At 36.5% G+C, this 20,693-nt stretch overlaps 1 protein-coding gene across 3 annotated transcripts in view; it reads left to right on the top strand.

Moving 5' to 3' along the window:
* Positions 1-809: 809 nt before the first annotated feature.
* LOC141442172 (gamma-aminobutyric acid receptor subunit beta-like) overlaps positions 810-20,693 on the top strand; it is a 28,156-nt gene continuing 8,272 nt past the window's right edge. For 2 of the 3 annotated variants that reach the window (XM_074107086.1, XM_074107079.1), the window contains exons 1-4: positions 12,020-12,505; positions 16,324-16,427; positions 18,740-18,807; positions 20,500-20,645. In XM_074107086.1, the coding sequence (XP_073963187.1) occupies positions 12,429-12,505; positions 16,324-16,427; positions 18,740-18,807; positions 20,500-20,645 (395 nt within the window). In that variant the 5' untranslated portion in view covers positions 12,020-12,428. Of the gene's footprint in view, positions 864-12,019; positions 12,506-16,323; positions 16,428-18,739; positions 18,808-20,499; positions 20,646-20,693 lie in introns of those variants that run through there. The other variant, XM_074107094.1, reaches the window with a different exon arrangement.

Genomic DNA, 20,693 nt, shown 5'->3' with positions numbered 1-20,693 from the left:
TGACTCTTCTGATGTTGCAGGTGTCTATGGGCGACGGTAATCGCTTACCATCAGGTGATCCGTTTGCTCGTTTTCCCCCTATTCCATCGCCAATTGACTAGAAATAGAAAATAGGAATATTTTATTCGCTCCTCGCACATTACATAAAACATAATAAAATACATAAAAAAAAACAATTGCATTAACATAAAATCAAGTACTAGGATTTCGAGTCTAAAGTAAATTTTCTAAGATGTCGTATTGTGATTTTATACCTTCATTAAAAGACTTCGGAATACATTTTGTCTTTTTTTTTTAGTTATAATTTAATTATTTAAATGGTCCGGATAAACAAGATTAATATATTTTTTTACATTATTATTTTAACTTTACTATAAAAGCATTATGTAAGAATGAATTGAAAATAATGTTGACATTGACGCGTCTCGCTCATCTTTTAGCTAAAATACTTATTTTATTTCTAGGGTTCCGTATCCAAAGTGCCATCTTTAGAATTACTAATCCTCCGCTGTCTTTATTTATCTTTTGAAACATATATGTATACTTTGAATAGGCAAGTGTATCGAATTTGATTCCTGTACGTGTGATGTTCGTCATGATATAATTATATATTATCGAGAGACATGTAAAGGGATGCGTTCTTGTACGGTATGCCATTCGTGAGCCAGTTATCGCAATGTAAGAAGTGCCAGTACAGATAAAACTGTTTTTATACTGGGACCCAGTATAAAATTATTTAGGCCTACGCGTCTGTTTCAGACGAATTTCGGCGTGTTGTCTGTGTACAACGTCTTTCGTGGCTGACTAAATCGATGCGAGAGCGAAATGTTCGTCCACAGGCCTAACCAGAGAAGTTTGCGGAGGTAGGTATAGAAACCGTTATACTTCCGTAATTTCAAACAGGGATACTTAATGCTCCAGTTGTATGGAGCGTACTGTGATTCCTAGTGCGTTAGAAAATGAGGCCTCTGATTACGTTTCGATTTGCCAAAAAACCTTCAGTTTCCTAGTATCCTAGTCTTCATACCGATACAAATACCGTTATAAATCCCAGTATCAGTCCGGGGATTTATTACAATATAAGTTGATGTTAACCCCGTTGTTTAAACTTCATTTATTAAGCGCTATTTAAAAGATATAATCCATGACTAGGTTCTGTAGTATAACGTCTCTTTGCTGACTTGTAGATCAAATGCAAATTCCATACCGGTACAGCGACAAAGTACCTACCTATAACGGGAGTAGGCAACGCACGTTCTTTCCTCGGTGAAAGTACTCCTTCACGTTAAAACTGGCCGTCCGGATAGTCCTGAATAACACAGGCTACTTTTAATCGCGATATTCCCACGGAATCGGGATTCTAAAAGCTGAGCCGCTAAGTTTAGAGACATGAGGTGCGAGTGTTCTTAACTTCTTATGCAACGCGAATGAACACCAACCACGTTGTAACTTTTGGGAATTCCCAAGGAAATTTTGCAAAATATCATCTTGTATATTTCAATTCAAATGCCGAATTTAATGTACCTATTACATTATAGCTCACCCACACATGCTGCTTTGATAGTGAGTTACACAACAAGTATCGAATCGATACAATTATTGTACGCCTACTTGTAACTTTTTGTAACAACGCTAAGTTAGAGCAAATCAAACTGACTGGCTTTTTGTCTAACGCCCTCTAAACCATAATCGTTTCACCACTTCTTTCTGTCATACGTTTTAGGATGACGATAGAAGGGATGGTGAACGCGGTCGCAAACACCCGCGCTTTATAGTCAATATGTCTTCTGGTACTTTTATCATTCTATTCCTGTCTTCGATCTGAGTATCGCTGAGCTAGAGGCATTTCCTGTCATAAATGCTTTGCGGGTGCAGCGATATGTAAAGCGGCGCCGGGGCACGGAACAATAGGAAACGCCGTGATCCCCAAAGACGGGGCTGATTGCGCGTGGACTTGCCGTAATGGGATCTCAATCCCCGCCTGATGACTCGCGAATACTGCTCTAATTGCTTGTACAGCGTGTTTTATATACCTACCGGTATTTAAACGGTACGTGTCTAATGACAAAGATGTTGCCATAACGTTTTTATTCACAAGCTTTTATTGAACTTGGCCTGTTTGTTGTTATTTTTGGGTCAAATTTTGTAAGTTCATTTTGACCCACTTCTATTGGTTGGATTGACTTGTAATTTGGTGTATGTACTACATAACATATGAAGTTTAGATGACAATGCAAGTACAGTCACCAAAAAAGGTAGTCATCACCATCATCCCAGCCTATATACGTCTCACTGCTAGGCACAGGCCAAAAGGTAGTATTAAGAACATTTTTTTACTTTAGCTTGTTATTTTGTACATTTGTATTAACGTTCTGTCTGAGATGATTATATTGTACGAGTATGTTTTGATTAATTAAAAAAAATCGATCTGTCTTGTACTGAATTGTAATTTGTATTTGAATTTTAGCTTCAAATTCATCGCACCTGCTAAAAAAAAATCTATCATAAAATAAAACAACTATTTAGATACAGTAAATATTATTAATAATATAAATGTGAATTTTTTTGCTTGCTGTTTGGTATTCAATTCAAATTTGTCAAATTTCGATTAATAGTTTGCAACCTGGATTAACACATTAAACACAATTTATCTAGGAAACTTACCTAATTCAATAAAATTTGATTACAAATTCTTCAAAGAAGAAATCATGCAACTAGATACTTAATAGTTATACGAATTATTCAATCATTTGGCGTGCCAAATTTTATACGGACATTCCTGTACTACCTATATCGGCTTATGAAAACACTCCGTATTTCCAATCGAGGTTGGAACCAATTATTAAATGGGAACCGCGAGTCAGTGAAGATGCGATTACAAGGGGTGTTATATATGGTCGTTGAGGAATTGATAATTACCTAAATAAGAGTTGTACTTACGGAATACAATTTAATGGAATGTATTGCAATTTGATATAATGTAATTTTATTAAAGTAATGTTATTATTAATCTTACTTAGCTTACTTTGGGACTAGGTCAATTGGTGTGAATTGTCCCTTGATATTTATTTATTTATATCTGTAATGTAAATGTGATGTAATGTAATAAAATAATGGGATTAATTCCTAAATAAGTAAATATTATTATTATGAATACGTAATTGAATGCAAACCGCCACAGTAAATGTGTGTAGTTATTATGGTCTATATATCATTAATTTTTATTCATCAGGTGTTTTAGAGCTCCATACCTCAAAATAATAACGAAAAATAGAATGAAGGTGACCCAAAGGCGGATGTGTAACTTTAACGTTAGTAAACGAATGTGAAATATAGGGTCACTTTTGGAGGGTAAATTAGAAAAAAAATTGCAAACAATACCTATCGTGTGACGTAAAAGCGAAAGAACTTGTTGAGACGATCTCAAATTATTTTGTATTTATTAAAGAAGTAAGCGAAAATGGACCATTTCCCCTTACCCTTAAAACTACTGGGCCCAAAAGTTTGAAAAAAGAATTGTATCATTTTTACAACCTCCTCACTTACAATGTTTATGTACCTATATTATAGTTATGTATAGTTGTGTAGATTGCCGCGGAGCTTTTTAGACTGGCAAAAGACCGAATCAGATGTGCGGAGCTAACTGCCAACCTTCACTAGTTGGAGAGGCACTTGAAGAGAGAGAGAGATTAATAGTTATGTATGTTCGTGTAAAATCCTGCAATTTACATTTGATTCTCTTTCAGTGCTTTAATTTGGATAACAAAGCAAGTAAAGTCAACATAAAGTACAGTCCGCAAAAAAAGCTTGTATTAAAAATGAAATTTCATGCAAAACCTATTCACGTCTAACATGCAATAAACTATTATAAAATGACTTTTTACTGCGTACATTTTGTTTAGGGGCAGGGCTCTGCTAACACTTGATATGCAAATTTGAATGGAATCCTCGGTACGCGAGTCCGATTCTCACTTGAATAATTTTTATATTTGCTGTCATAAACCAAGTGTAGTGTCCTTCACGATTACGCGTGCCGTGGTTCTTATTACAATGTAATTAATGTCTAATTTTGACAAAATCACGCGTCTTTGTGGATGGCACTAGATATATCCGTGTTTTATTTTATCGCCCTGTTTAGCCTTTGGATATTGATTGTATAAAAGCCACTCAACGTTTAAACAAAGAGCCAACATTATATTTCTGGTAGATTTTTAGCAGCATTTTGTTAACTTTGTTACCTGAATATCAAAGAGCGCTTAAACTGTCAAGCAAGTTGGTGTGAAATTCTTAACTAAGTTATTGGAAATTACGTAGCAATCAAGGAACTCGTAGAGGTGGCGTAGCTCCCGCTACGGCGCTACGAGACGGTGCTACGAAATGCGTAGGAAGAGCCAGTAATGTGAAGATAATTTTGTATGTAAATTGCATTTTGAAGCTCTTGGAAAACATTAGGAACTTTTCTCGAGTTCTTTGTTAGGTTAGCCGTAATGTGCCTGAAGCCTGATGGATCGTAATGACTTGACGAGAATAAAAATATTTTAATGCTAAGTAGTTCTTAAATATTTTTGCATGAAGAATAACCTGTGCCTGTGTTTAAAGTCAATGTTTCAATACAAATAATATATTGTACAGATGATTTTCGTCGTATTTTATCGGATAAGTTCGTACCTATTTTATCATGCTCTCCCAATGAGGGCTATCGTTTTTTGTCTCACTAGATGGCGCACTGTAGCGTGAGGTTTTTAAGTATGGCTTTCAAAGTCTGTTATTACGGGCGTGAAAACATAGTTTAGATTAAAATCATATTTAATACACCTTAAAACCGTACCATAAAAATATCGAGCATGCCACAGTGTTGCATAGTCCCCGTTTTGTTCGGAAACAAGGGAGGACAAAGGTTTCCGAAAGACAAATCTGTCCCAAAACACAGACATTCATTGCTCCGGAACGCATATTTGCTATAATTAATTTCAGATATTGCAAAATATTCACAAATTTATTCTAATTATACAGTCAACGAAAACATGCAACCATGCAACATGTTTATTTACAAAAACACAATCATACTCGCTAGAAAGCGAGACAAAACTATATGCATCCTAAAATTGGACCACATTTAGGACTAGTGTTAAAAAACAAAGTCTATTTCTCACTCGCTCTGCCACATGTGGGAATGAATTATGTATAGTGCGATAAGCATGAGTGATGAAAATGTGGCGCATCGGCCGCCGGCTTATGAAGCGATCTGTTGGGCCCAATGCGCGGTCTGAGACCTAATGCTGCTACTATTATATCTCGCAAGAATGTTTCTGAACTCCAGTACAATACAATACAATAACTCTTTATTGCACACCAACACATAGTAACCAGTACAGAAAACACAGGTATATAAATACATACAGATTTTCTAAGGTACTACGTACAGTCAAAGAAACTGAATCGTGTACCAATCAAAACCAATCTTTGTGCTAGTTACTTACGTCACAGCGCTCTTTTGACACATGCACATGTGCCTCATGGGACAGGAAGCCTGTCAAGAGCCCTTTGCGGTCTACTCACAGAATAAACATTTTGATTTTGATTTTTGACTCACAAGTCATGAATATTTATGTTTTTTTTTAAATAATTTATTTAAAAGTTAGCCATATACGGAATATAGTACGAGGTGTATTATCTTTACTGAGGTTCCGATAATTCGACGCACCTATCAGTGTTATGAACACGGGCAGACTTTGCAAATGAAAATTTATTTAGCCGTAGCAAATACATATAATCAATTAATTAAATTAATGATTAAAAACTGTTTTTTTTAAATTGTCATATCTGTCACTCAGGCAGTATGCGATAGGGCTACACCATCGTCAAAGCCTAACAGTTTAGCAGCTGGCATCTGTGCCTTCGAAATTGAAATCTTTGGAGCTGCATCACAACTCGACACAAATTCGTCCATCAATTTTTAAACAAACAGTAGTAGGAGTCCTCCTGGACAACGTATAAAGCACGTCTCTTTTAAATCACTACCATTAGGGCAATGTCGTGGGCCAGCAAACCGGGTGCTATTACCCAGGATTCGACCCACACACTATTTCACACGTCCCTCCATCTAGTACTAACATAAGGTAAAATCTTCACTTTCAGCTCTTTTGAGACCTATGTATATCTGAACACATATAATATAAGTAACTACATAACTGTACCTACAGGAATTAAAATCACCATGCAAATAAAAATACTTTAGAAACTAAACGAAGTCCGTGCTTATTTCGTGGATATAAGTACAGACAAGATAGCTACTTTTGTGTGACACATACTAATGGATTCAGCAGAACGGGTTCCAAGATGAGCGCGTTTTGCAGGTGGTAGGACCGTGTGCAAGGTCCGCCCGGATTTCTACCACCATCTTGCTCGCTAATCCTGCCGTGAAGCAGCAGTGCTTGCACTGTTGTGTTTCGGCGTGGAGAGTAAGACAGCCGGTGAAATTACTGGCACTTGAGGTATACCATCTTAGGCCTCTAGGTTGGCAACGCATTTGCAATACCCCTGGTGTTGCAGGTGTCTATGGGCGGTGGTGATCTCTTACCATCAGGAGACCCACTTGCTCGTTTGCCATTCAGTCGAATAAAAAAAAAACAAAACAAAAAACCTCATATACACGATTATTTTTAATAGGTAATCATTGTACCATTTTTTCTAATTCAGTAATTAATAGCTGTCACGTTGTAGTACTTGTAGTAGCAGATACAATGTAACCAATCTTCGTACATCGAGGATGAAATGCGAGCAAGGAAATAAAACAACGTAAATATAACTAAATCTACAACCAAAACCAGCTCTAATATAAATACTCCGCGTTGGAGAATTAACTGCACGAATACAAATATTCAACGCAAGCGCGGCTATTTGCATACTTTGACCACACTACTTCGCGGAGGAGCAAATCAAAACTAATCCATTTTATTTGAAACATGGGTCTCCGCAAAGTAACGCCTGAATCCATACAGTTTAAAGTTTAAGATCACAAAGGCCACAATGGCCTAAGTATGAGAAGCATATTATGGTCTTACCATAACCATGGCCACTCAAAACATAAAAGCTCTTTAAAACCGTCACCACTCACTCTAATTACCCCGAGTGTTGACATCAGCTAGCGCCATTAATAAACTGGGCACTCAACGTTATTGTCACCCCAATAAGGGTTAAGAGCTATCCACAAATAGCACCTTTTTCGACACTAATCGCACTTTACTCTTATAACTCACAACCCTACATTTTTCTTTTTTTTAACGATTTTTATACCCTGTAGCTTTTGCCCGCGATTTTTTGCCTGCGGGATCTACACAATTTTCAGGGTAAAAACTATCCTTACCTTCCTTAGGTGTCAAACTATCTTCGTACTACTTCAATCGATTCAGCGGTTTAAACGTGAAGAGGTGACACACAAACAGACAGAGTTACTCTCGTATTTATAATAATTTATTATCCACACAAACATACAAATCCTTACCAATATTAAAATCATTGATGTCAAATTGTACCGACTTCCAGTGATTTGATTAGTTATTTGGTATACATACTCGTAATTATGTAGATCGGATGTTAACAAAAATTTTTTGGTACTAAAGTTTTTTTGCTTGCCTTATGTTTGTGTCTTGTATAAATTTAAAAGGATAACTTTCATATCAGCCGTAGGACATCCATGTTGGATATATGCCTCCCCCATAACATAAAAGGTACGTATTTTTAATTTTAACCCTTCTCATTGACTGATGATCACAAATTTGGTACATAACTTTAGTTTTGTGATAATGTAATTATGTGAATTCAATATCATTGCAAATTCTAGATGATCGATTCGGCATGGCTCCGCTCTGCTCTGTCTTAGTCGGCTCTGTACAAATCAAGACTTGAAAAACAAAAATTCTATGTTCTTTTGATGTCGATATTAAAATTGATCGGTTTAGACAGTCTGTACCTTGTCACATAAATGCCTTTATCAAATAACGAGGTTGTTGATCTGGAAGAGGTAAGTTCAGCCGAGATGTGAGCGAAATACGTATTATCGTCCTACCTATATGAAAAACTTGTCGTATAAATGGAAGAATGTGTTAGTATTTTATGGATATTTCGTAGGTATGGATCTGCGTTATCGGATACGAAGCTTTGCTCTAAGTTCTATGTATGTTATGTCTACAAAAATGGTAAATATAAAATAATAAAAAGAACAGTTAAACTTGTTTGCTGATCTACCACTACAATCCATTTTTCTATATAAATAGTATGAAAAAGTGGAAACGAAAGTTAGGACAGTACTTTTTGTTGACTACACAGTAACTTAACCACATATTTAGAGATTTTTCTCAAATACTTACAGCTGCAGTTAAACAAAAGTTCCTAAAAATTGCATTGACAGTATGTCTACAGTCTGTCTGTAACATGAACAAGATTAGTTTTAAACTTTCAAGTATTTAAAACATGTAGAATTGAATACAAAATGACGTACAACGAGCAGCAACATAGGTTCGTCCAGAATTCACCGCTGTTGCAAGCCGGGAGGTGTTTATCGCCTGCCTGCAATCTGAGGGCGGACGCGGCCGTCCTCGCCAAATAACTTCCGCTGTTTGCAACCCACATCACCCATATGGCAACTAGGGTATGCAGTTGCTGACGGTTTTACAGGGATTGTGGGAGCTGAGCTAAATTTTAAGTTAGGCTGTGGGTATAGCCATGTATTATTTTTTTCGGCGAATTGGTAAAATATTGTTATTTCTACTGGCATACAACATAAATTAGATTTTAGGTGTTGTGTGTGTCGGTTTGTTACTCCTTCAGGCTAAAACGGCTACATGGATTTGACTGAAATTTGGCACGTAGATAGCAGTACGTCTGCAATAACACATAGGCTACTTTTTAACCCGATATTCCCACGGGATCGCGAATAAAAAATTGAAATTTTATCCACTAGAAACGTCAATGAAATCCACGATGTAATTTTAACCACTAGAAACTTCAATATGTGATTTTTGGGAATTTCTATAGGAGTTTAGTAAAAGCCCGGAATTTTAATTTAACTGCAGGTTCTAATGTTTTACATACATTTATAACCATCCGTGAAAAAATACGTGGCTGATGTTTAATATCCGTTGCATGTTGCATGCATGGAGTTAGTGGATTATATAGGCAGACAGAAGTAGAAAGCAACTTTATTTCAACTGGCATCTTCCCACAGTCAATTATAAATGCGAAAGTTTGTAAGTCTGTTTCTTTGTTTGTTACTTCATGACGTCTAAACCGATTTAGATGAAATTCAGTATACAGATAGTTTGAATCCCGGGAGAGGACATAGGATAGTTTTTATCCCGGAAAATTTCAAAGTTCCCGCGGGATAGCGATAACTGAATTTTACGCAGTAGGGGGTAAGTATGTACATATTTAGCAAAATTTAAAACTTTGTTTTATACTCGTAGTCAAAATACCACAAACGGGACTTATCACGCTAATACACACGAGTAATATTTATACGAGTATATCTAGGGCCTCTGTAATGTGGTCGAAACGTCGAGGTAAATATTACTCGTGTGTTAGCGTAATAAGTCCCGTTTGTGGTATTTTGACTATGAGTGAAAATCACGAAAGTTTAAAACGTTTGTTTTACACTATTTTTAAGTCGATATTTTGTTATATTAATTAGAAGCCCTCCGGCGTCTTACGTCAAAGTCGTAAAATGTCCAGGTGCCCAGGTTGTAGAATGTCAAGATCGTAAAAAAACCAGGTGGTAGAATGTCAAAATCGTAAAATAACCAGGTAGTAGAATGTCAAGGTCGTAAAATAACCATGTAGTAGAATGTCAAGATCAGTTATACGGACTGGTTCAGCGTGCGGAATGCAAGGCAGGTTTGCATTGCTAACTCCATAGGTTGTTCAATTTATTTATGGACAGATACGTCTGAAAGAGAGCGATCGTGGATTAAGTATGCAAGAGTTACTTTTCATAAGACAGATACGCAGATGACCAAGTGCTATGTACGTAACCAGATAATGGTAATTAGGACCCCTTTCGATGCGAAAATTTTAAAATTAAGAATAGATATAAATATCTTCCACATCAAATAGTACATATGTCATACAGGCCAAACTATCACCAACAACACACTCAATGCTAACTCAAACACTCTACAAAAAATCTCGGGGCTTCTAAACACCACGCTGGGTTCCCTACTTAGCACTTGTACCCTGACATCTCACATTCTCTTTAGAACGTCTAGTGTAGTGTAATTACAGCATCTACTCAACGTTATACATATAAAGAATGCCGCAACCACTTTTGTCGGGACACTTTACGTTGAAAGTGTTAAGATTTTTTTATTCACGTGATAGAAAACGGGCTTTGTGAAATTCTAGGTGATGATAGTGGACAACTAAGTCGCATAATTTATAAGAGCTTAAACGCTACTCGACTAAGGATTTTTTTCTATATGAAATTTCTGCTAAGTGTATTAAAACTTTAAATAGATTTTGCTAACTTTTTCGTTTTGAATGCAAGATTTTTTGCTGCAGGTACTTTTTTATTTACATAATTATGCACCAAATTTCAATACCTAATCTAAGCCATTCCGATCATTAAATAAGTTAAATTCAATTTGGCCTGGGCAAACAAATACAGCAAATCGAAAAGGTAAAAAAGAAAAAGGCTTGTAGGTATCGAATGATACTTCAAAATCGTTATTTATACAGGCTCTCTGAACATGAGGTTTTAAATCCAGAGTTCGATTCTCCTCGCAACACTGAGCTACTTTTGTTCTGCTACTTTTTGAAAATATGACCATTGTTAATTTTTCTCATGGAAATTAAATTTAATACCATCAGCCAAATATGTGGTCTACCACCCTAAAGTTCACAATCGTTTGCAAGTCACAAAACAATAATACCAATAGACGTGCCTGTCAACTTGAAAGTTCGACTTTCGCGACGTATTATTGTAGACGAACTTGATTAAAAATTGATAGACCACTGATTTGGCTGATGGTACTATAAGTTACAATACAAAGAGAGATCAAATAAATGTCAAAAAATTATTTCAAGGCCCCCTTTCTAAGAGACAGCGATAATACCGCTGGCTGATTTAACAATTAAACTTTGAGGATCAATAAATTATCTAAATTTAAGTTTTTGAAAAAATGTTGCAAAACTAAAGTAGCTTAGTTTTATGAGTAGAACCGAACCTTGAATTTAAAGCCCCATAGACAGAGACATCCTGTATACGGCTACGGGACATAATCTGAGAGTCGGTAGCAACGCTCATTATTGCCAACTGCGTATCCCGGACTCCAGCCCTATGTTGTGGAAGGTAAGGGGCAACCATTTCCCAGAAAGTCGTCGTGGAAGTTCACTACTGATTGAAAAGAAGATTGGTAAATACATCTTTCAGATAATTATATTTCTATCGGATTTGTCTGGTTCATCCACGTAATAATTGTCTACAGTTGAAGTGACATGAAAGCAGTTTCGCATTGAAAAGGGAACATGACGATGGATTACCGTGACGTTTGTACAGTAAAGATCAAATATATCTTTCTATTTTAATACTTCGTCATTGTGTGCATTCAGTCAATTTTGTACAGAAGTTCAAACGCGAAGCGTCAACGACTAGTTAAAGTTTATCTTTGACCTCTTCAATATACCTAACAAGTATGGAAAATCTTGTGTACAGTCGCCATCTGATATTTCGGAGCGGCCAAGGTGATCGACAATATGGAAACATGAACTCTAATAAGTACCTACTTTAATAAAAGAGTGCGACCGTACAGTAAGTACAGGTGCAGGTGTTGCATCTGAAAACATACCTACCAAATTCACGCTTCTTTCGTTACCTATTAGGATATTACTAAACTTGACTAATAACAATCGCACCTACACTTTCATGAGCCAATGGAAGATAAAATATGTGAAAGATGCTTCTAATTGTATATAGTGACCGCATTTTGTGGCGGCACGATGGTCGGGAGCCGGGCGCAGGCGCGAGGCCATTCCGCGCGCCGAAGCCGCCGCGGTCGTACACGGCCTCCGCGTCGGCCTCCCGACCAAACTTCTACGACACGTAACACTTAACAGTGCTTAAGTTTTTCAAGAAACACGCTCCGTGTTTTACTCGTTACTAGTGTCTCTAAAAGCGTTCTTTTAGCACTTTATATTGTAAATTAGCAACTACTTTCGCGTCGATAGCGTAAATGAAAGCGCGAAAACTAGAAACAAAAGGAGGTAAAGCTTGTAACATGTTTTCATAAGACTAAATGCTTCCATTGATCAAAAAGGGTCTAAAGCTTGAACTGAGTAATCAAAGTGTATGTTTAAGCTAATGCATTGGGGATGTGGGTTCAGTAGACTGTGAGTGATGTGACGTACGCGATGCGCGTCGCGCGCCGGCCCGCGCGATGAGAACGCGCGCTCTGCTGCTCGCGCCCGCACTCGCCTTGGTGCTGCCGCTCGTGCTCGCGATCGCAAGAGCACAGTAAGTCTATATCTCCTGACTTTGACATTGTCTACTCCTGTAAACGGCATAAAGAAGTATTTTAAATTATTTCGTAGTTGTGAACAGGTGTTCTCCCTTTTTCACCAAGTTATTGAATTTCGAATCCAGTCTTGTCTTTGTCGAAAATATCGAAGGTCTTTCCGCAAAATAAAAAAAATGTAGGTATACGTAAATTGTTTACGAATAGTTCAAACATATTTATTCCAGAAACTTCCACAAGCTTCCTAAGTCGGCTTAGTATTAGTACTTTCAATGTCTAACAATGGTCTAACATTGCTAAAATCTAATACAGGCTAAAGGTAAAATAAAACTTTGATACTTTTTAATAACTAACTAGGGGGTACTCATATAATGACTGGGCACACTAAACAAATTCAGATATTGTTTTAAAAGAGACGTAAATTATGTGGACTACCGACATAATTTGCTCCAATTCCCAAACGTGAACTAATTTCAATCAATGCTGTTATGGTTTCTGCACACAACTGCACAGAAACCTCGTTTACTATCAACGAATTTACCAGTTAGTTAGATAAAGCAGGTATGCCCAAGTTCCAAATATTCCGGCCGCAAAGACATTCCGACGGGAACGGCGCTCGCCGCGGAATCCCGAACATGCACGCCTTTACACTTTGCAACTTACATGCTACAACTGAGAAAGTTTGTTAATTAGGTTAGATTCAATAGTAAGATTGAGGATTCTTACAAAATTGCAACAATCATGTGACACTAGCCGTTGCCCGCAACTCCGTCCGCGTAGTATTCGATTATCGCTATCCCGCGGGAACTATGCTATCGTATGGGACTCAAACTACCGAATACCGAAAATACCGAAATACCGAATTTCATCTAAATCAGTTCAGCAGTTTAGACGTGATTGAGTAACAACATCCAAACACCTAAACATCCAAACAACTTCACAAACTTTCACATTTATAATGTTTGTAGGATTTTAGATGAAAAAGGATAGTGTCTTAAAAAATTAGTTAGTCCGTCGGTTAGTTTATCAGAAAATATTAAACGCGTATTTTCAACCGACTTCAAAAAAGATTGATTGATTGATTGATTAAAACTTTATTTTCACCATAACACAAAAAAACACAATATCGAACTATACATAGGTAGGTATTAATAAAGTTAAGATTAACCTAATAGGGTTAGCTAAAACTAAAAACAAAAATAAAACAAAAATCTTAAAAAATGTGCTTTAGTGGATACCATGTGATATGGGAAAAAAGGCGCCAACTCAGCATAAAACTGCGGGTGACCGCAGCGCTGGTATTCTGCCAGAACCTTAGAGAGAGATCTGTGGAAAATAGTGGAAATGGTATACATATATGCCAAAGTATAAAAGTTTCCAAAAAACAGATATAATTTATCCAAAAGGAGTGTGGTGTCGGGTTAGAATTACACCTCTCCATTTCTTCCGTGGATGTCGTAAGAGGCGACAAAGGATATAGGTATACCTTAGTATACCGTAGGCGACAGGCTAGTAACCTGTCACTATTTTACCTTTTTGTCAAAGTTTAAACCTAAAATTGCTAAAAGTGGCTCCGAAGCGGTAACGTTTCGTGTGCTCTGCCTACTCCATTTGGGAATGCAGGCGTGATGTTTGTGTTTGTGGGTATGTCAAAAAAGGAGGAGGTTCTCAATCATTTCTCAATTCGTCTGTATGTTTTTTTTTGTTTGTCAATTAAACAAAAAACGATGAAAACGTAGTCACGGGTCCTCACTGCCAAACCTTGACGCGCTTAATCTTTGTATTTTTTTATCTCAGTGACAAAAACTGACTATTTTTTCTACAAAATTTTGTCAGGAAATCATCAATCGCTGCCCAGGAGGTACTGGTCGAATGAAGTGCAGCTTTTTCTTGGGAATACACTATTTATCCCAGTCTTTTGTTTCATGAAGTTTAGGTAGATAAAGGTTTAAATTCAAAGAGTCGGTCATTGTCATTACATTACTGTCAACTTTAACGAAATGTTCTATAAACAACTGAATTCTGATGTTTTCCAGGTTTATTAAGTCCAGCTAATTTGAACATCACTCATAATCGCAAGATCCACAAAGAACTTGGATCGACGGTACTCATTCAAATTAGTTTTCCAAAAGTTTGAAAAGTTAGAATCCAAAAGACTTAAATTATAAATTTATTTCCCAGTTGTATAATATTAATTTTTCATTATTTGCTGCCCTTAGGGGACGTTATTTGCAAAACCTCGGGAAGAACTTTCAATCGAGTATACTCGTACTATAATAATAATAAATAAATAATAAATATCATGGGACACTTGACACCAATTGATCTAGTCCCAAACTAAGCAAAGCTTGTACTATGGATACTAGGCAACGGATAAACATAGTCATATAGATAAATAAATACTTAAATACATATTAAACATACAAGACTCGAGAACAAACATTCGTATTATTCATACAAATATCTGCCCCGGCCGGGAATCGAACCCGGGACCTCAAACTTTGTAGTCAGGTTCTCTAACCACTTGGCCATTCGGTCGTAGAATTATACTTTATATTTGTATGTTTTTTTTTTGTTACGAGAAGGAGGAAAACGAGCAAGGGGGTCATCTGATGGGAAATTAACGCTACTGGCTATGAGTACCAACTACTCACGGAGAGTCATTGGTCCGTTGCCGGCCTAAACGTACATATTTCGTGAAAATAAACAAAATATTTTGTAGTTTCCCTAATAATACTTTGATAACGTGTTTTTTACGTTTATTTACACCTCATCCTTTTTTTGCGAAAGACAATTTAAAGCACGAAAGCTAAATTAAACTAATTACCAAAATCGTTGATAAATTGGCTATTAAATGTCAAATCCTCCGGCTGTCTGGCAGCTAACTGATTTAGCAGACGTCACCTAGAGTTAATTTAATATCGGATTGGGGGAATCTCCATGCTAAATGGTAATTTCACGGCTGCTTACTAGAAGCTGTTGGCATAATTTCATTGCTGCGGTGGAATTTTTATTGTGGTAAACAAATTTTCAATAGTATGTAGGTATGTATATTAAAAGTAGGTACATACCAATATTAATAAAATCTGGAAACCAAAATTACCAAAAGCAACGCTTTTCGTGAAATAAGGTGATTTTGTATGATTTGCGTCTCTCTTCTACGTAAGATGCAACTTCTAGCGGTCGTTTTTTGTCCTCGGATAATAAACATGACTTTAAGACAAACCTAAATGAAAACATAAGAGAAGTTTAAAAAATTACACACAAGTCTGAAAATCCCAATACCAACGACCTAAGAAGCATTGTAAATGACTATATTGTTTTTTATCATTCTCATTCTCGGTGACTAACTTTTCTACAAATGAGGAACCCTTTCAACAAAACATAACATGCTCAGAACCGTCAAAAAGGAACTCCTAGGTAACATAAATTATACCAAAAATGTTGTTATATGTGGGAATGAGGGTGGATTAATGTTAGAATGAGTTGATGTAAACGAGCGACCGAATGACTGAAGACTAATGTGGAGTGAATGAGACGAGCGAATGAGTAAAAAAGATTTGAGTTACGATCGGGTGAGCCTACGTGCTAGTTCTGTTTTCTGTGTTTCTGCTTATTTATATCTTTAACGTATTCCATGTATTTTTTTTTTAATAGACTTTTTTACTTCTCGTTGTAAAAGTTTGTTTTCCTTCAAACGATCCCACATATATACGACGAATTTTCTAATGCATCATAGACCACTTTTAATATCTTCTTACACTATACTAATTAATAACTAGTCCAACTAAAATATCTATCTTATTATTTGGTCTAGGAGCGAGCGCGCGGCGGCCGCGGCCGACCGACTCGAGAACGTCACGCACACCGTGTCACGGATCCTTGACGGATACGACATCCGACTAAGACCCAACTTTGGAGGTAGGTATCAAATTGAATATTTTTTGAAAATACACGGTGATTCGGGAGACGTGAGCAGGACCAACCCCACACCATCCATCAGTAATTAATAATGGAATGCTCACAATCATATTTTTGTAAAACCCCACACTTTAATTGCAGTGAACATGCAATTTGTAAATAATAAAGTTAATCTCACTAATACTGATACGATATAGTAGCCTTAACTAGCTGAATCCGGCAGGGCTGATCCTGCTCGCGTCTCCTGAATCATCCTGTATATTTTTTTATTAAACTAGGTGGACATTTTGAATGACACCTGGAGGGAAAGATCTGTTAATATTAAGAAAGAAAGAAAGAAAGGTTAAATTTTGGCTCCATAAGTACCACTTAAAACTAAGACTAAAGCTGGCACTAAAACTATGTTACTTGGTGACACAACAGGATACCAAAAAGGGTCTCCAATCACCATGTGTTGCCGCACATTATGTGCAGTAAAGCTGGTTTTCTGTAGAGCCCAAACGTTAAATAAACATGTATGCATGAGCCAGTTCCTTTGCCCCAGTCAGATATTTTATATTTAAAACCATAGACAAGGAAGAAGTGACGAGTGTGAGTGAGTGGTTTTGTGTTATTAAAGATAGGAAAATTACGTTCTTTTAATCAAAACAAAACAAAACTGCATTAAAAATTGTAAAATGAAAAAAAAAGTCTTACGTATTGTTAAAATATATAAATCTGTATTTAGGACAAAAAGAAGACCTATCATTTTATTTACTACTTATGCTTCATAGAAAAAAAAACCTTTTTGATTAACCCTATCGATTTATTCCATAAAACTATAGGGTGTGTTTTTAATTAATTATTATTATTATTTAGGGTTCCGTACCCAAAGGGTGCCAACGGAACCCTATTACTGAGTCACCGCTGTCTGTCTGTCTGTCCGTCCGTCTGTCACAGGGCTCTATCTATCTTGACACTTGAAATTACACTGTGGCCGCTATAATAACAAATACTGAAAACAGAATAAAATAAATATTTAAGGGGGCTCCCATACAATACAACAAACATGATTGTTTTGCCATTTTTTGCTTGATATTAATAACGGCAACAGGTAGGCGCTAGAAATATTCACCGAATATTTAGTTGTATAATCACTTTAAAAATAAATAATAAAATTAAAATAAAATAAATATTTAAGGGGGGGCTCCCATACAACAAACTTCATTTTTTTGCCGTTTTTTTGCTAATGTCTTATGTTGTATAGATAATGGTACGGAACCCTTCGTGCGCGGGTCCGACTCGCACTTGGCCGGTTTTTTCTTTATTTTAGTCGATCTCCCGACGAATGCAGTTTTTTTAAAGATGGTAAAATGTTTCCTTTCAGTATTTTTTTTTATCTTCGCCATTTAAACTACTTTCTTTCTACGTTGCGTTCAAAACTTACAGCCTGTTACATTTAACTCTGCCAGGAGTAGTAAAATCACTCGCTAGCTCACTAAGTTGCTTTGTGCTTGAAGGGGCAACAAGGATTTAGTCTTACACATACAACATCTATGTGTTACCTCCTTATTTAAACCTTTGAAAGTTGTTGTAATGTTGTAAAGGCATAAGTCGCGTCACACACAACTAATGAAACCTTTTCTCAGTAGTCTAAGTATTTACACTAAACTATTCTATCTACGAATATATTATTACACATTTCGTCAAAACACAGAGGGGAAAAAGAGAAAACGGGTACATATAAGTACCTAGTATTACGTCTGAACTACCTACGTTATTGTTTATTTTGTACATTTTAAAAACACGTGAATATCTGTAGTTTCTCTACATGTAGGTATTAAACACTTGAAAAGTTTGAATTATGTTACTTTTTTTAAAATTTAAATTCATAATGATTCATAAACTTAGATAGAAAGATTAAATAGTTTTAAATCAACCCTAATTTCAATTATTATAAGTACAAACTCCACTGTTATACTGGATGAATTACCTGTCACCCTGTATTATGTGTACCTAATTAAAACACTCCTAGTTTATATTAAATATCAAAATGAGTTTGCTCTTCGAGCCTATCACGCCGAGGGTACACGTAATCACATCGCCCTACATCCGCAGCAAGCTGTTATAGCAAATACATCATGAATTTCAAATGCACATTACATGGAGAGGCAAGGAGGCTAAGACGGCGTGCTGTTATTGCGAGCTCTGACCCATAAGGATTCAATATTGGATTTATTCCAGTAAACAGTATGATTTGTCAGCGATCTGCTTGAATGCACTGCCGCATATGGCGAGTTGCGGCTGACTCTTTTATATTTTACCCTTTACAGGCGATCCGCTGTACGTCGGCATGGATTTAACAATCGCAAGCTTCGACGCTATATCTGAAGTAAACATGGTAAGTTTTTATTTTCGAAGATTTGCATGATAGGCGTCTTTTAACAGAATTATTTTGATACGCTGTGTCATAAATAATTACACAGATTACGAAAGAAAATTTATCTTTTCCACATTGATTTTGTCGGTATCCACAGCTATATCATAAATGTGAGCACATACATATAAATAATACTGAAAAAATAAAATGATTGTAAACTCCAAAGTTTTGTATGCCCACAGGAAAGACGCAAATAAAATTCTGTTTATGAGCTTGCTGTGTCATCACATCATGTCATTGTTTGTCGCAAGGTTAACTAAATGTTATGATATGTTTTGAAAACGATTACTACTTAGGTATGATTATGGCATCATTGTTTTGGCAGCTTCGGCTACGAATTTTCACATGAAGATACATACACACACCAAAATGATATACAGATAAGCCATCTTCTAGTCTGTAATGCATTTAGTGCTAGAACCTTGGCCTTATCTTCGCCATAAACTTGACTTGCTGCCTTTTTACGATTTAAGAACAGCATCATTCTTTTCATATTATTATGTATATACTCGTATGTAGTTGACAGGCACACTGGGATCCCGAACGTCGTAGCAACATCGTAGACTGTCTACGAAGCATAATCTCAGTTTGGCTTATAACATATTTATCATGTTTCCTCAACCGTCCTAATTCTAATCTGCTAAGCATTAACCTATAAAAGCCAAAGTTGATTGATATCGTCTAGCGTCTGGTTCTCGCAAACATCAACATCGCCGTGGCATAACGGATAATCTACCAGGCAAACATGTTGGTGTAGAAAGCGGTATTTTAGGCCCGCGTGGAGGACCTCAGCTCTCTAGGCTCTTCCATCATAATTCATTAAGCTTTTAGCAGCAAAAAGAGAGCAAGGCCGCGGTCACTTGACATAGTTCGAGGGTCGCTGGTGCCGGAGTGGAGTGCTGCGTCAGCCAATCGATGGCCGCCTGAGGTCACCGCCCACTCATTCTACACTAAATGCAAATTTAAACACTATACGTAACATCTCATCAAGTATGTAGGTATTACGTGTTGGCACCGATAAAATAGTGATCTTTCACGTTGTAAAATTTTATCGAGATGTCGCAGCGTTGAGCGAAGTTTTGTGTACCTAATATTATGTCAGTGAATCTGAATTGAGACATATTTCTAAGATGATGAAATGAAATGAAAAAAATATATTCGGGACACAAATATAAATAATAGATACAGCAAAAAAACATAATAATAAGAAAGTGAAATAAAACAAAATGAGAATACAAAATACAAAAAAATAATAAAAATACTTATTTGCTTGTGGCCGAAATGGTCCCGCCTCAGCATAAAATGCGGACTCCTTTGGTGGAACCAGCGCTGGTCTTCCGGCGAGGCTAGATGTATGTAGTGTGGTTTTTCTAAGTACCTACAGATCGATTCACAAAAGCTGGCACGAATGGATTGAACGAAAGTAATGTCACTTACATATTTTTGTATGAAAATGACAGATGCATGACATTTACAAATTCGTGCGAAATGTATATATTAGGTAACACACAGATACTTTCATTCACTCGTTCAATCCATTCGTGCCAGCTCTTGTTCCTACAATAAACAACATTTAATTTCAAATTTAGCCTTTTATATTCAGCTTCTAAATGAATTTAATTTATACCCTTGTAACGTTTCCTTCCATTCCAGGACTACACCATAACACTTTATCTGAATCAGTATTGGAAAGATGAAAGATTAGGTTTCGGGCTCCAGGATGAAGTACTCACGCTATCGGGGGACTTCGCTGACAAAATTTGGGTGCCTGACACGTTTTTTGCAAACGACAAGAATAGGTAAGATGGAATATAATTAAGTACATTATTTAGATACAATCAGGTCTA

Source organism: Choristoneura fumiferana, chromosome 2, assembly GCF_025370935.1.
Source record: "Choristoneura fumiferana chromosome 2, NRCan_CFum_1, whole genome shotgun sequence".
Classification (NCBI taxonomy): domain Eukaryota; kingdom Metazoa; phylum Arthropoda; class Insecta; order Lepidoptera; family Tortricidae; genus Choristoneura; species Choristoneura fumiferana.
The sequence above is the reverse complement of the archived record's forward strand: the minus strand, read 5'-3'. Positions and strand labels throughout refer to the sequence as shown.